Source organism: Periophthalmus magnuspinnatus, chromosome 17, assembly GCF_009829125.3.
Source record: "Periophthalmus magnuspinnatus isolate fPerMag1 chromosome 17, fPerMag1.2.pri, whole genome shotgun sequence".
In the NCBI taxonomy this organism is placed as follows: Eukaryota; Metazoa; Chordata; class Actinopteri; order Gobiiformes; family Gobiidae; genus Periophthalmus; species Periophthalmus magnuspinnatus.
This window is the reverse complement of record NC_047142.1, coordinates 15,552,321-15,568,289: the sequence shown is the minus strand read 5'-3', so window position 1 is coordinate 15,568,289 and position 15,969 is coordinate 15,552,321. Positions and strand designations below refer to the sequence as shown.

Genomic DNA, 15,969 nt, shown 5'->3' with positions numbered 1-15,969 from the left:
TGTGCATACCTATTAGACCAATCACACTGTTCCTCATATGTCCAGAGCATGCCCCTCCTCCTCACTCTTTAGTCCTCCAGGTACTGCCCAGTTTAGCAGCTCTATTTGAAACGTGGCTTTGGGCAGAGTTTTGGTGTTTATCCCGCTTTAAGAGGATTTGTCATTTTCTGCTTGACTGAAAGCTATTAGTTTTATGCTGTTCTTGGATGAAATTTGAACGATTGTTCTTTTCATTCTATCAGACTCATCTCAGACAGAAAAACTGACAGTGTGCTTGCATTTCTGAAAAATCAATGAAACCCTAGATTTTCCTCCAGTATCTGAATCGATTAAACTAACTAACTATCAAATTGCTGTTATTGTAACTATATTGTAACTATTGCATATGGGTTGTTTTGTAATATCAAATAGTCCCACTGCATTCTAATGAGGTAATTGGTTGTTTTGTTGTCAATCCACCTGATTAGATTTTATTTTATACATCACATCACAAAAGCAACTCGTTTTCACATTGGTTTTCATAATATTATTGCCCAAATCAGAACTGAGGATTAAATGATCACTGCTTTAGACTCTTGGTATTTCTTGACAGCTGTGAAGTGAAAACGATTTCAGGTAAGTTTGTTATAAATATCACTGAGAGAAGGCCAAGGTTTTGCAGTGCTGTCAACAACGCAAAGCAGGGCTTCTTTGAAGAATTTAAATATAATTTTTTTTTTTTTTATTTGTTGTGCTATTTCACATTTTTCTTAGCTACACAATTCCATATATCTTGCATCATATATTTGATGTCTTCCATATCTATAAAATGTACAAAGTAGTAAGCATAATGAAAAAAAACATTGAATGAGAAGGTGTGTTCAAAATTCTTGTATTAATTTAGCAGTTTCAGGTATTTCAGGGTTTTAGTTGGCTGTAATTATTATTCACCCCTTGTGTTTATTGCCTTTTTGCCCATACACTGTAGGACTCCCAGGAGTTCTTGCGCTGCCTGATGGACCAGCTTCATGAGGAGCTGAAGGAACCTCTCCTGGAGCCGTACGACTGCTCCAGCTCAGTCTCCGTGGAAACCGGCCCTGAGGAGGACACCCGCAGCCAGTCGGAGGATTTCCAGTCCTGTGAGTCCTGTGGCAGCAGCGAGAAGGCCGAGAACGAGCTGCAGGGAGGAGTGGGGGGTGGGTCAAATTTAAACCATTTTATCATTAAAGGTACACTGTAACTTTTCTAGCGAGGGGTTAGGTCACCGATGGTAGAGTGACCTAACCTGGCTCATACTAGATTGTTATGATGATGATTTACTCTGAATTGAGTTCTACACATTTATCAATCTGGGATAGCTCTCACTGAAAGTGATCGGGAAAAGGTGAAACGGCATAACAAGCCGAATAATCTAATAGGCTGAATTACGTCGGTCATCGTCACCATGTTTGTTTTTGTTCGCTCAGGCACTCCACCTTTGCCTTGATGTGTGTGCACCCTGTTTACTTTCACACCAAAAATATAACACTGTGGCCTCTGCAGACACCAACGAGGCTGAGATGCTGATCCCAGAGCAGGAGGAGATCCAGGCGAACCGTGAGTGGCAGAAAGAAAAGAACATGATAAATGACCTGTACAGAGCCACAGGAGGAGGGACAGATGCAGACAAAGATGTAGACACGACCAATGAGACGACGCCCATCATCAGCACACAGGGGGCACTCAAAGTACAGAGCCGCATCTCAGGTAAACATACTAGGATTGTCAAAACAATTGAAAATCAGATACTAATTGATATTGAAACTAGATACTAATTTAAGCAAGTATCAATACTAAATATAATAATATAATATATAATAATATAATATACCAAATATAAGACCACACATACTACGATACCCCCATGGACCACTATGGAACCTACCTCGACAACTGAGGAATTACATAGATATAAGGCCACATGGTAATATAAAAGAAAGTACTACGGTTTAATATTGTCTAAATGTTGTCTGTAATTTTTTTTATTATTATTGTGCCATCAGAATTGGTGTTGAGTATCAAGTTTGAATCGAATCCGTAGAGTAGAGTTTCAATAGAGTTTGAAACATTAGTGTTGCGATTATTCTAGATTCCGTTGGCTTTATTGGCTTGTTATGTTTAAAGGTGCACTATGTCATTTTCCTTATGGATTCACTGCCACCTAATTGTCTCCATGAAGATGTTATAGCTTGCCTGGAATGTTTCACAGTATGACAGTAAACATATCCATCTTTTATTTATTCAATTACATGTCCTTTTATCGCAAGAATTCCTTGAAAACATTCTATTTTACTGTGAGTTTGGTTGCCTGTTACTTGACCTGGTGGCATCACCTGCTTGTTTCCAAGGAGATACACTGCCTGGCCAAAAAAAGTTGCCACCTAAATTTAACTAAGCAAATAGGTTGGGGTGGCTGCAGTTGGTCAGGTCTAGGTTCAGTAACAGTCTGTGCTCAAAGAATGTGCTCAGCTGACACCTGAATATACTGAATGACCAGGTTATTCCATCAATGGATTTTTTTCTTCCCTGATGGCACGGGCAGATTCCAAGATGACGATGCCAGGATTCATCAGGCTCAAATTGTGACAGAGTGGTTCAGGGAGCGTGAGACATCATTTTCACACATAGTGACCTTATCCCCTTTGAGAATGTTTGGGATGTGCTGGAGAAGGCTTTGTGCAGCGGTCAGACTCTACCATCATTAATGGAAGATCTGGATGAAAAATTAATGCAACAACAATAGAATAGAAATAAATCTTGTGACATTGCAGAAGCTTATCGAAACAATGCCACAGAGAATGTGTGCTGTAATCAAAGCTAAAGGTGGACCAACAAAATATTAGAGTGTGTGACCTTTTCTTTTGGTGCCAACTTTTTTTTTGGCCAGGCAAAATGCCATACTGTGGAATATTCTCCATGGAGACAAGTGTGGTAGACCCTCCACCAGAAAGGTTTTAGTGCAGTATAGGTATGTGATATTGACCAAAAAACCTTTTAGTTGTGTTACATGCATAAGAAATACCCACTTTATTATGGTATGTTTTTTTTCTAACAATGTATCAGAGCCATTAGGTATAATCTTTGAAATTTACAAATAATGTTTTACGCTTCATTTGTTTTAAATAAATTCCCAGTACTTAAAGTAATGAATCCTTGAATGCCAGTTTATTACTATTAGAAGCCTTACTTATTTATTCTTTTTGCCTCCAGATTCATTCCCAGACATCCAGTTATCCAACAACGCGGTTCATCCGAGGCCCCAGAGCCCAGTACCCATGGAGGGCCACTTTCCCAAAATGTCCACAAGTCCTCCCAAGTCCTCAGGATGGCCCAGTCTCAACCCTGCACACAAGAAAGGTACAGCATGTCCTATATAGTGACCTCTTTGTTAACACTGGTACCCTAGACCTGGTTTATGGTTAATATCTCTGTAATTACTGGACTTGACTACATGAAAACTGCCACAAAGTTTTATGTCTTCTCTGTCATGGTGATCTAAATATGCTATGGGTTAGTAGATAATATAAATAAATAAATAAATAAATATATATATACAATAAAGTAAAATATGCCCTCTTTAACTAAAGCCATATGCTGCATTTGATATTTCATACTTCACATTACAAACCAGTGGGGAAATGAAGTGTGGAAAATGCCTTTGTTTTAGCATAGAGCTCCATTACAATGACAATCACTGAATTAACAAAATAACATATTGCAACAGAAATCAGATCAGCACTCAATTTTTATGGTCTTGTTGCCTAGCGTCAATTTTGTGAACCCAAACCCTAACAAAATAATACGTTTCCGCATATCTGATTTTTTTTTTGGTTTGGTATATAGAGTTATAGGCTCCTCTGCCCTCCATCTGAAACTATTACTGAAATTCTATTCCATTGCTCATATTATTCTAAGATGTTATATCAGAGGGTACATTGCAGTTTATGGGAAAATGCTTGTATAGAGTTACGGGATATCTTAAAGTCCCTGTTATTAAATTGCTCTTCTTTTGTTTCTTGATCTACAGCAATGGCCACATTTTCTCCACCAAAGAACAAACGTCAGAAGAAATATCGCAGCGTCATTTCAGATGTGTTTGATGGGACCATAGTCAGCTCTGTGCAGTGCCTCACCTGTGATCGGGTCAGTCTGGATGTCTCATTTTACACAGAAAAGAACCCACGCATGCTTTAGTTCTTTCTGTTTGTATCAACTCCTTTGAAGCTTTTTGACAGTTTTCCTGTTATTGATATTTTCCAGTGCCATTACGATTTTCTATGGCAGAAACTTAAGTAGTTACCATGGTGACACAATGCACATATTAGCAAACACAGCTTTTTTTATAGATTATCTGAAAACTCATGAAAAACACAAAATGGATTTCAACAACACATTTTTAGGAGCTTGTGATCAATACAAGCGTTCATGGTCCTGTTTAGGTGTTTGATTTTTAACAAAAAAGGTGACAATGACTAACTGAAACTGTAATGTTATTTGAGAGGGACTTATTTAACAGAACAAATCAGCTCACCGGGTGTAGTTCCAGCTAAATCAGTTATTTATGGTCATATTGCATTAAAACAAAGCTTAGATTAAAGTATAATTTGAGTAACAAAGCTTCAGTTACAGTTGGCATCACTTCTACAGAGAATGCAAATTATCAATAGACAGTAAACTTGATATTCTAATTTTACAAAAAGCACCCACCTCTAATAGTAATGCACCAGTCTTGTATAGCACTTCTCCATATGCTTAAAGTGCATATGACAGACTAGACTATTAATTTCTCTAAAACATGGCTAACATTGATATGTGGTAGTTAAGATCTTGCCTAGTGTTTTCCTAGTTTTGTAATTTTTGTACGTCCTTGTTGGACATGGGCAGCAAACACATACATACTCATATTTTACCTAGCAGCCACAATGTTAACAAGGGCCAAAACCTGTAATTTATTTTTATTTGCCATATAACACCTATTGTGTAATTTAGACAACGCCTTTATTTTGATAAATCAACATTTAAACTGAAAAATGCCTTCCTTGTGCGTAAATTATCCCTACATTTTGGATGAAGTTGATGACATAGGTAGCAGGATTCTGTATTATAACTCACATCACACTATTTCCTGTATATTTGTATTTTGTTTTCTACTTTTCTTCACAAATTACCACTGGATTGGTGTAAAATTGTGATAAATATTTACCACAAGTATCACCAAACCAACTCATAATTAGAAAAAATATTAATCTGTGATTAGCACTTTAAAATGGCTTTTCAGTTTCATACATTATTCATTCATTGACTAGTATTGACCAGGTCCAACTCTGCTTAGCTTCAGAGATCAGACAAGATCATGCATTGACATGATGGTTTTACGACTGCTGGTTCAAATCCTGCTCCCACCATAGCTTGCAGTTGTTGTGTCCTTTTGCCTCCATATAGATTGTTCCCTGCAGTTTAACTCCTTTAGTGTGTCTTTGTTTGAACGTTGTTAAAAGTCCCAAGTATTTATAAGGCTATAAAATATCTGCCTTGCTTCTTTCTCCTTTTCAGTTTGCTCATAAATTTTTCCACTTTTTACGTTCAGATAAAATCAAAAAGAAACAGTGGAGTAGTTTGGCCGTGCATAAAGCTGAAGCAGTAGTTTCAGTTACGGTATATTTCACTTAGAGATGATAACAGAATAATACTGACAAAAGCATTGCAGACTCATTTCACTGTCTTATGCCATTGTTGCACTTGTTTTTTTGGCAGACTGGATTGTGTGTGGCTGCTCTGTGAATGCCATCATCTTTTCATTGTTGCAAAGGTCACACAGCCACCAGCAATTCACAAAATGTCGTTAAAACAAAACCCTTGCTTTGTGTTGGTTTCTCAAACCTTGAAATACATCATGAAATCTACAAATGCTCACAGCTTAACAATGAAAATATTTTCAAGGCAAAAACACATTAAATTAAACATTTAGTTATGTAGAACCTACTGGAAGGACATACAATTACATATACTATGTACACTCACCTGAATGATTATTAGGAACACCATACTAATACGGTGTTTGACCCCCTTTTGCCTTCAGAACTGCCTTAATTCTACGTGGCATTGATTCAACAAGGTGCTGAAAGCATTCTTTAGAAATGTTGGCCCATATTGATAGGATAGCATCTTGCAGTTGATGGAGATTTGTGGGATGCACATCCAGGGCACGAAGCTCCCGTTCCACCACATCCCAACGATGCTCTATCGGGTTGAGATCTGGTGACTGGGGGAGCCATTGTAGTACAGTGAACTCATTGTCATGTTCAAGAAACCAATTTGAAATGATTGGAGCTTTATGACATGGTGCATTATCCTGCTGGAAGTAGCCATCAGAGGATGGGTACATGGTGGTCATGAAGGGATGGACATGGTCAGAAACAATGTTCAGGTAGCCCGTGGCATTTAAACGATGCCCAATTGGCACTAAGGGACCTAAAGTGTGCCAAGAAAACATCCCCCACACCATTACATCACCACCACCAGCCTGCACAGTGGTAACAAGGCATGATGGATCCATGTTCTCATTCTGTTTACTCCAAATTCTGACTCTACCATTTGAATGTCTCAACAGAAATCGAGACTCATCAGACCAGGCAACATTTTTCCAGTCTTCAACTGTCCAGTTTTGGTGAGCTCGTGCAAATTGTAGCCTCTTTTTCCTATTTGTAGTGGAGATGACTGATACCCGGTGGGGCCTTCTGCTGTTGTAGCCCATCCACCTCAAGGTTGTGCGTGTTGTGGCTTCACAAATGCTTTGCTGCATTCCTCGGTTGTAATGAGTGGTTATTTCAGTCAACGTTGCTCTTCTATCAGCTTGAATCACTCGGCCCATTCTCCTCTGACCTCTAGTATCAACAAGGCATTTTCGCCCACAGGACTGCCGCATACTGGATGTTTTTCCCTTTTCACACCATTCTTTGTAAACACTAGAAATGGTTGTGCGTGAAAATCCCAGTAACTGAGCAAATTGTGAAATACTCAGACCGGCCCGTCTGGCACCAACAACCATGCCACGCTCAAAATAGCTTAAATCACCTTTCTTTCCCATTCTGACATTCAGTTTGGAGTTCAGGAGATTGTCTTGACCAGGACCACACCCCTAAATGCATTGAAGCAACTGCCATGTGATTGGTTGATTAGATAATTGCATTAAGGAAAAATTGAACAGGTGTTCCTAATAATCTTTTTAGCATAGCTTTTGACTAGTATTTATCACTTTAGTTTACTTCTCTATTTATTTAGGCTTATTTAGGCTGGCTAGTGTGTTTATGTTGATATCCATGTTTTACTTATGTTTTATTTACTTGTTTAGCTTTGACTTATTTTATTATTTTAATAATTTTAGATTTGCCTGTGTTTCCTCTGAGGAGCCCTCTGCACCGGGAGCTGTGGTTGGCTGTGGCTGCTGGGCCCTGGCTCGTGGGCCCTGGAGGTTTGGTCTTGACCTCATCTCTTCTCTGGGCCCTGGGCTGGTGTCCTGTGGCTGCGGGTGACCCTGCTCCTGGTGCAGATGGTTCCTCTGGTGGCGCTCTCTCATCTGGTTCATCTTTATCCAGCCTATGACACTTAAACATATTTTAATGAAACCAAAAGTATTTTAACATGTGTTGGGGTGGGGGGTGGGAGTGTGTGTTGGGGTGGGGGGTTGTCTGGTTGTGTTTATTGATGTGTTGGGGTTTGGGTTGTTTGGCTGTGGGGTGGTTGGGTGTGTTTGGTGGGTGGGACTGATTTGAATGCACTGTAAAGCACTTTGTGTTACATTTTTTCTTGTATGAAAAGCGCTTTATAAATAAAGTTTGTTGTTGTTGTTATAATCCTTTAGGTGAGTGTATATGCAACTGTGACTATTACTTGCATTTCGTGTTACAACAGTTACTTGTGCTAGTAACACTATTGATGCTACTAAAACTACTGCTACAACCGCTATTACCAGCCAAATCCCACTACTTCTTAGGGCACGCTTAGAGCAAATGTACAGAAACATGTTATGTTTTATAAAGAAATTGGATTTTAAATTGGATGTAAGGTTCAAAGAGTGGGCTTCACCAGGGTTAACTGCATATTGCACCCTTATGCACCAAGGGGAAATGAAAAATTTTCAAACTTTAAAAATGAAGCATGGTTTGAATAATGGTGATTTTTTTTTTTTTTAATACTCCAAATTGGAGACTTCATTGAGAAACTATTGAAGACTACCACAGCTATCAAAATAATCTTCTGATAAAGGTGTTTGCGAATGCCTAGATTGTAAATAACAACCAAAAGGCAATATGTAGAGGACTGCGACAAACAAAAGGAATATTATGCTACACAAAACAAAAAATGGGAAGAGGAGGGACATCTAACCTTATCTGACCAGGAATGTGAAATCTTCTGTGATATACAATGGAAAACCTCCAACAGAACTCTCTTCATATTATCATGTTAGAAGAATTTGGTTATGTTTTTCCAAAACACCAGTCCAAGAAAGACATTGCACCAAATTATCAAACAGCTGGAGGCAATGTAGAGGACCGGATGCAAACCATTGCCAAATATAAAATATTTTCAAAAATATTTTATATTTATAAATTTCAAACTCAGTTTTTTGTGTTTGAACTCAGTTTTAAGAAATAGACTTAATACTGATTCTGAAAAGACGACAGATTGTCAGAGTTTTCATAAAATTGTAGTACTTTCTTTTATATTACCATGTAGTCTTATATCTGTAATCCCTCAGTTGTACAGGTAGGTTCCATTGCGGTCCATGGATGTGTACTAGTCTATGTGGTCTTATACTTGTTCTGATGCAGCTCAAGATTATTCTAAAGCTGTACAGGAAAGGTTCATTTCTGTCCTGTGAGTGTGACTTTTTTAGTATCGATACCTGCTCAAATGAGTATCAAGCATCTGATTTTCAGTATTTTTTTTAGATATTTTTCGACTGAAACTCCACTAATCATTCGTACACCCAGTGTAACCCATTAAAATATGAGACCAATGGGACACTTGCATAGTCAAAAAAACAAGATGGATTAAAAAACAAGTAAACCAACTATAAATAAGTTTCATTCAGTCCTTTCTTGATCAGCAGAGGTCAATAAGTGATATTTATACTCCAAGAAAATACAAATTATTCAAATATGGATTGCCTATCCCACCATAGTTTTGGTGTAAACCTGTGGGATACCACAGTACCAGTGTATACCACATTCAAACATAGGCGGTGGGTGAAGTGCCTTGCCCAAGGGTACAACACCAGTATGCACTCTTCTAGTTAGTTCTACCCACCTCTTACTGTATTTTTCTTGTATTGTCCAGGTGTCTGTGACATTGGAGAACTTCCAGGATATCTCGTTGCCTATTCCCGGGAAAGAGGACTTGGCAAAGCTGCACTCTGCGTCCCATCAGACGGCCTTGGTGAAGGCGGGGTCATGTGGGGAGGCCTATGCTCCACAGGGCTGGATCTCCTTCGTCATGGAGTACATCAAGAGCTGGTTCTGGGGCCCTGTGGTCACACTGCAGGACTGTCTTGCTGCATTCTTCGCTCGAGATGAACTGAAAGGTCAGGGAACAGTCTGCTGATTAGTACGTAGAAAGACATTTGTTAGTGTTGTAGTTGGATTGAAAGTGTGAAGTGTTTGAAGTGTGGATACCTATTAGAGGAGGAGTGAAGTATAAGGAACAGTGTAATTCGCCTCTCACTCTCTTCTTTTGTCCATAGGCACTGCAGAGTTTAGTAGCTCTATTGGTTGTGTGAGGAGTTTAGGTGTTTAGTCCCACTTTAATTGTGATTATTTTAGCTACAATATAACTGCAATAAACAAGTGCAGAAGAACCATTTTAAAAGCAAAAGACATTTTTATAAAAAAGACAGTGGCATTATTAAATTAAAATGTCTACTTGGAAGCGTTCGGTCACCACATTTTAACATTTATTTAGTTGATAATAAAAGTCTCTGTGTACAATAGAAATAATCATTTGACATTAACTGAAAAAATGATCACTGACTAGTCGACTGCTACAATAATTGATTGTTGCAACCCTTTCCAGTTAATCTAATACTCAAAAGTAGACCTAAAAGTCTTTTTTTCTGGCTGTTTATGTCACATTAAAAAGGGGGGTATTAAGGGAAAATGAACTTTTTGGAACTTTCTACTATATCATAGGGCTGTTCCCTCTTCAAATCATGCCTGAAGGGTATTTATTTGTCATTCACGCATGTTTGTGTAATCCCTCAGTCGTCCAGGTCTGATCCATAGTAAAAGCCATGCATGTTTGAGTAATTTAGCAGTCTCTCCCAGGATTCCTCAGGATTAGCAGTAAGATTCCGCCTAATGCTCAGCCCACAAGCCTACGTCACCGATGCTCGTGCACATCAATTTTCCATAAATAATCAAAACCATGATACAAAACAATACACTACAATGTCACAAACCGGATGCGATGTGCAGTAGTTTCATTAGCAGGATCCTTGTTGATTGTATTGTGATAGCACGCTGAAGGTGGAGAGCAAAGGGAAGGGAGACTTACAGCGTCAAAAATGAAAGTAAAACTCATAAAACATCTTGTTGTTTTCGTTGTTTACAGCAAATATAGCATTTTTAAAACAATAAAAGGTAACACTGTGATCTAAATATGTTATGTGTTAGCAGTCAATAACCCCTCTTTAAGATGGTTTCAAAAATGTGATAACACGCATTGACTTTTTTTTTTTTGTTGCTTTGTCTCTTTGTTTCTAGGGGACAACATGTACAGCTGTGAAAAATGCAAGAAGTGAGTTTGCTCTTTTGAGTTTTGTTTTGTTTGAAGGTGACTGCTAATGTAACCACTGCCTCCCTTTTACTTTTAGATTACGAAACGGAGTCAAATTCTGCAAGATGCAAAGTCTCCCAGAGGTAAGGATGTTAGTACGAAATATAAACACCCGAATCGATTCATTGCTGTGATGTAGACTTCATAGATAGAGGGGTATCAGTATTGCTCACAAGTGAATCAATAGTTGAAGAAGGGCCACTCTAAAATTCTGTGCAAGTATTGCTGAGATTATTAAATTAAATGTGATAAAAACTAAAGAAAAACAAACATGTAAAAACACTAATTGTGTTGCATCTTGAGGTGCAACTTGTTTTGCCTGTTGAATATATGAATGAACTGCCTAACCAGTATTTGTCATTTAGTTGTAGAAGTAGATGTACAGGCAAAAACATTACATAAAATAAATAATTAATGGTATAATAAAGCATGACGTAATCATTCATAGTTAACAAATAGTTTATTCAAGCCGCATTATTTAATTTTTTAGCCAAGCAGGTGATGTGCCTCCTCCAGAAAGGATTAGGAGTTGTGTTTAGGGGTATTGATTAAGTAGTTACTAAGCCTGAATCATTCATTCATAAACAATTCTTTCATTATGAATCAAGTCTTTCCTCATGCTTTATCAAGGCTAATCAGGTGTAGTTATTGTAACGTGTTACTGTACTGTCCATGTCTCGTCCTCCTTCTCCAGATTTTGTGCATTCACCTGAAGCGTTTCCGACACGAGTTGATGTTCTCCACAAAGATCAGCACTCACGTGTCCTTCCCTCTGGAGGGTCTGGACCTGCAGCCTTTTCTGGCCAAAGACAGTTCAGCCCAAACCACAAACTACGACCTCCTGTCAGTCATTTGTCACCACGGCACAGCCAGCAGTGAGTGGGATAAAACATTACTACTACTATTACTACTGCTATTACTACTGCTATTGCTACAGCTATAGTACTATAACTGCTATTTGGGCTGGGCAAAAAACATTCATGGAATTTTAAGATAAAATTGTTTTGTTTGAAAGAAAATATATTTTATTCCCCCCGCTTCCTTGCATTGGAAATTGCATTGGACATGCAAAAAAAAATGCTGTTCACTGCGGTCACAGGGAGCGAAGTCTTAAAAGTGATGTGCTGTTCCTTCATGTGCCTCACAGAGAAGAGAAAATCACAGGCCCAGAGCTGAGTGCTCTGAAATCAGTTATATCACATTAAATGTTGTGAAAGTACAATTTGTTTGCCACACATCAGCCACATGTTTAATGCAACCCCAACACTGTTATGATGGGTTCTTTTTTATGCCATTCATAAAATGGAGATGGATTCCCTCCACTGCCCAGTGGTTTAAATAAATAAATATAAATAAATATGATCTCTTCTCATATAATGCTTTAGCAGTTTTTTTATACTGTTTTTAAGTCTTTCCACAACAAAAATTATCTTAATCAAAAGGAGCTGCAGTACAACTTAAATGAAACAATTATATAGTACATCTTATCGTTACTGCTACTACTTTACTACTAGAGATGGAATAATTCATAATGATGTTATGAATATTTATGGAAATTTTGATTCCTCTTGTTGATCTGATTCCTTATCAGATTTGATCTAAATTATACATACTGCATACTGCATTAAAATCTGCATTTGAAGTTTCATTCCACATGGACAAAAAAATTTACTTTTATTACACTGCGTTAAGACTCCCCACTCACAGGAACACATGCGGGGAGAAAACCACTCGTAGGGGAGTAAGACCTTTTCTTTCTCCTCCCTGCTCCTGTTGGTCCCTTACCTAATTTTTTATTAAAGAAAATGCACCTTATTTTGTTAATGATACTACATCTACTGCTACTACTACAACAACATTAAACTTCAACTATTATCCCTCCTCCTGTACCAGCCAGCAGTGAGTGGGCTAAGTGTCATTTCTTCCTGTTCGTGTCAAAATCATTGACTCTAGAGTCTGACTGTGTGAGTTTGTGTGTGCTGTCGTAGGTGGACATTACATCGCCTACTGCCGGAACGATACCAACAACTTGTGGTATGAATTTGACGACCAAAGTGTGACTGAAGTGTCCGAATCCTGTGTGCAGAATGCAGAGGCCTATGTGCTGTTTTATAAGTAAGTGCTTTACACTCATCTCCACACGTTTGTTTATAGTTCATACTAAAATATCTCTGGTTTTATCCTTGTATTGTACCAACACAAATTTCTTATATACTACACATTATTTTATTATTTTTTACATAGCATCCCCATAAATAGTATAATGGATTATAGTTATGAGTACAAAAAGTATACGCATTACTAAGACTGGGTACCATTAAAGCAGAAGCATCTAACTATAAAAGAATGCCTTTTGTTTTTCTTCCCATAAAGTGTATTATAAAAGCGTAACTTTAAGACAAAAATCAGACTCTAGAGTCTGCACACTGCCTTCATCTATTTAGAAAACATTTTGTCTATTGCAAATTTATAAGGAAGAGCCATGTGAGTCACTTTATGAGGCTTTGGGGTGAGAGCTGTGCAAAGGTGGTTCACTTCTCTGTCTGAAAATGCTGTTCTAAAGGGTTTGTTGGAGCAGGGAACTAATTAGATGGATTTAAATTCCTAATTCTTTCTTAAAGATCACATACTCCAGCTTTAAGCTGTACCTGTGTGAAAATTTATAGAGCCGTCTCAAGTTAAGTTACAAGGCAATGCAAGCACCAATAATAAATCCTTGTTTTGTCCCAAAAATATATTGTTCGGGAACCTATATTGTAACCAGTTAGATTTTGAGAAAATTAAATCAACCCATTGAGATAGTAAAAGCTAAAGTTAAGCCAGTTAAGCTCATCGAAGCCGCTTCTTCAATTCTGGTCAGATCTTGGTGGACACTGCCTTTTATCTATCTGAAGGGTGGAGCTAAGGCAATTCTGACCAGAACTGAAGAAGCAGCTTGCATGAGCAGCAAAACGTCTTCACTACTAGAACATTTTATCTGACAACATTTAGATGACAAATTTAACTTTTGCTTTTACTATGGATGAGATCTGGACCCATTGAGGGATTACACAGACATCTTCACAGAAACCCACTGAAATGTAGCCTCTTGGTGCTGCTAATGTTAATGCTTGGAGCAGCTGGGAAATGGATTTTCGTGACACAGCAGATGCTAAAAATACTGACCATCACTGGAGAAAAGTAGTTGCTTCCTTTCTTACTATGTCTAACAATCTGGGGGGAAATTTATGGAACAGTTGTTTTTACTGTATGATTTGTTTCAGCTCTCTTAAATATCTCTCACAGTCAAATGGGAAAATTGCTTGTTTTCAACATCATAACATCTAAAGTATTCTTAATGAAACTGAATTTAAACCAAGGCACAACTTTTAGAAGCAAAAGAGATTTCAACCAAGAATTAACTTATATCACAGCAAATATCCTCATTTGAGCTCTTGAAATGCTGAAGCCTCAAAACCATTCTCTTTACAAAAAAGAGTATTCTGCTAATAGTATGGATATTGGATTTTAACATAACTGCTGGCTGTTTATCAAGGCTAAGTTCTCCAAAAGTATTGATAATCTTATATATAATCGTATATTTTGAGGTAAAAGGTTACTCAGTCTGAATCATTTGTAATAATTGTTTACTGTAAATTAAGTCTTTGTCCATGCTTTATTAAGGCTATTAAATATGTAGTTATTATAAAATGTACAAAATTTAAACCTAATTTTGTAGCCATGTTTGTCCTCATTATATTCTGATTTTTGTCTCAGGAAAAGTAACGAGGATGCAGTGAAGGAGCGGAGGAGGGTCTCTGGTCTTCTGAACATGATGGAGCCCAGTCTGTTGCAGTTCTACGTCTCCAGACAGTGGCTCAACAAGTTTAAGACCTTCGCTGAACCAGGATTAATCTCCAACGACGACTTTCTCTGCTCACATGGAGGTACGTGCAGCTAGATCATCGAGGCATGATATGAAAAGACCCTTATACTGTTAAGGATAAAGTGTGCCCCACAGGTTTGTACTCAGACTAGGATGGCACAAGTAAACCAAAGAATTATTGGTGTATAAATGTCACTTATTGATTCTATTGATCAAAAAAGTACAAATTATATTACATTCAATTACATATAGTTACTTTTGCACACTACCAGTCAAAAGTTTGGACACATTCTCATTCATTTATTTTTTCTTTGTTTACTACTTTCTACATTTTAGATATATACTAAAGACATCAAATCAATGAAGGAAGATATATGGAATTATGTAGCAAAGAAAAAAAATATTTTGTTTTATATGCAAATTCCTCAGTATCCACCCATTGCTGTGTTGACAATGCTGCAAACTCTTGGCCTTCTCTCAATGAGCTTCATGATGAAGTGTTCTGTAATGGTGTACACTTCACAGGTGTGCTTTCTCAGGGTCAAGAAATGCCAAAAGTACAAACCAGTGCTCAAAGTAAAGGGTGGATATTTTTAAAAATCTAAAACAACAGTTAGTTTGAATGTATTTTCTGGTTTGCTACATTCCATATGTGTTGATTCATTATTTTACAATGTACATGGTGATAAAATAAAGAAAAAACAAAAATGAAAAATATTTGTCCAAACTTTTAACTAGTAGTGTATCTTTAAAACAATACCACAAGCATTTGTATTACTGGTTGTTTGTTCATATTGTTTAAAGACTATGGAGGAAAACATTAGCTTACTGTTGTCTGTGTAATCCCTCAGTTGTCCAGGTCTGATCCATAAAAAAGCCGAAGTTAAATCTGTCAACTGGACAAAGCGTTGTAGGAGTGAAGACGTTTCGCTGCTCATTCAAGCCACTCATCCAGAAATGAAGAAGCGGCTTTGTCCAGTTGACAGATTTATCTTCGGCTTTTACTTTTAGCTTTGAGGAGCCACTATATTCTCCCGCTGTTAATGTGCTGTGTAGCTTTCTGGTGAAGGGTCTGCCACCTGCTTGTCTCCATGGATGGTTGTTATGGCCTAGTCTGAAATGTTCCACAGTATATCAGGAAAACATGGAGACAAGCATTTGATACTACGAGGTTAGATCTGAGGAGAGGGAATCCCACTCAAAGTAAGAATGCATGTCTTTCAATGCATTTTTGAGCAGTAAAAACACCTGTA

At 37.7% G+C, this 15,969-nt stretch overlaps 1 protein-coding gene across 3 annotated transcripts in view; it reads left to right on the top strand.

Moving 5' to 3' along the window:
• The window catches only part of usp33 (ubiquitin specific peptidase 33), a 55,792-nt gene that overhangs the window by 27,262 nt on the left and 12,561 nt on the right, over positions 1–15,969 (top strand). For 2 of the 3 annotated variants that reach the window (XM_033982248.2, XM_055228384.1), the window contains exons 10-19: positions 968–1,175; positions 1,522–1,725; positions 3,229–3,375; positions 4,046–4,161; positions 9,358–9,601; positions 10,779–10,812; positions 10,889–10,934; positions 11,546–11,726; positions 12,840–12,966; positions 14,608–14,777. In XM_033982248.2, coding sequence (XP_033838139.1) covers positions 968–1,175; positions 1,522–1,725; positions 3,229–3,375; positions 4,046–4,161; positions 9,358–9,601; positions 10,779–10,812; positions 10,889–10,934; positions 11,546–11,726; positions 12,840–12,966; positions 14,608–14,777 — 1,477 coding nt within the window. The remainder of the gene's footprint in view (positions 1–967; positions 1,176–1,521; positions 1,726–3,228; positions 3,376–4,045; positions 4,162–9,357; positions 9,602–10,778; positions 10,813–10,888; positions 10,935–11,545; positions 11,727–12,839; positions 12,967–14,607; positions 14,778–15,969) is intronic. The other variant, XM_033982250.2, reaches the window with a different exon arrangement.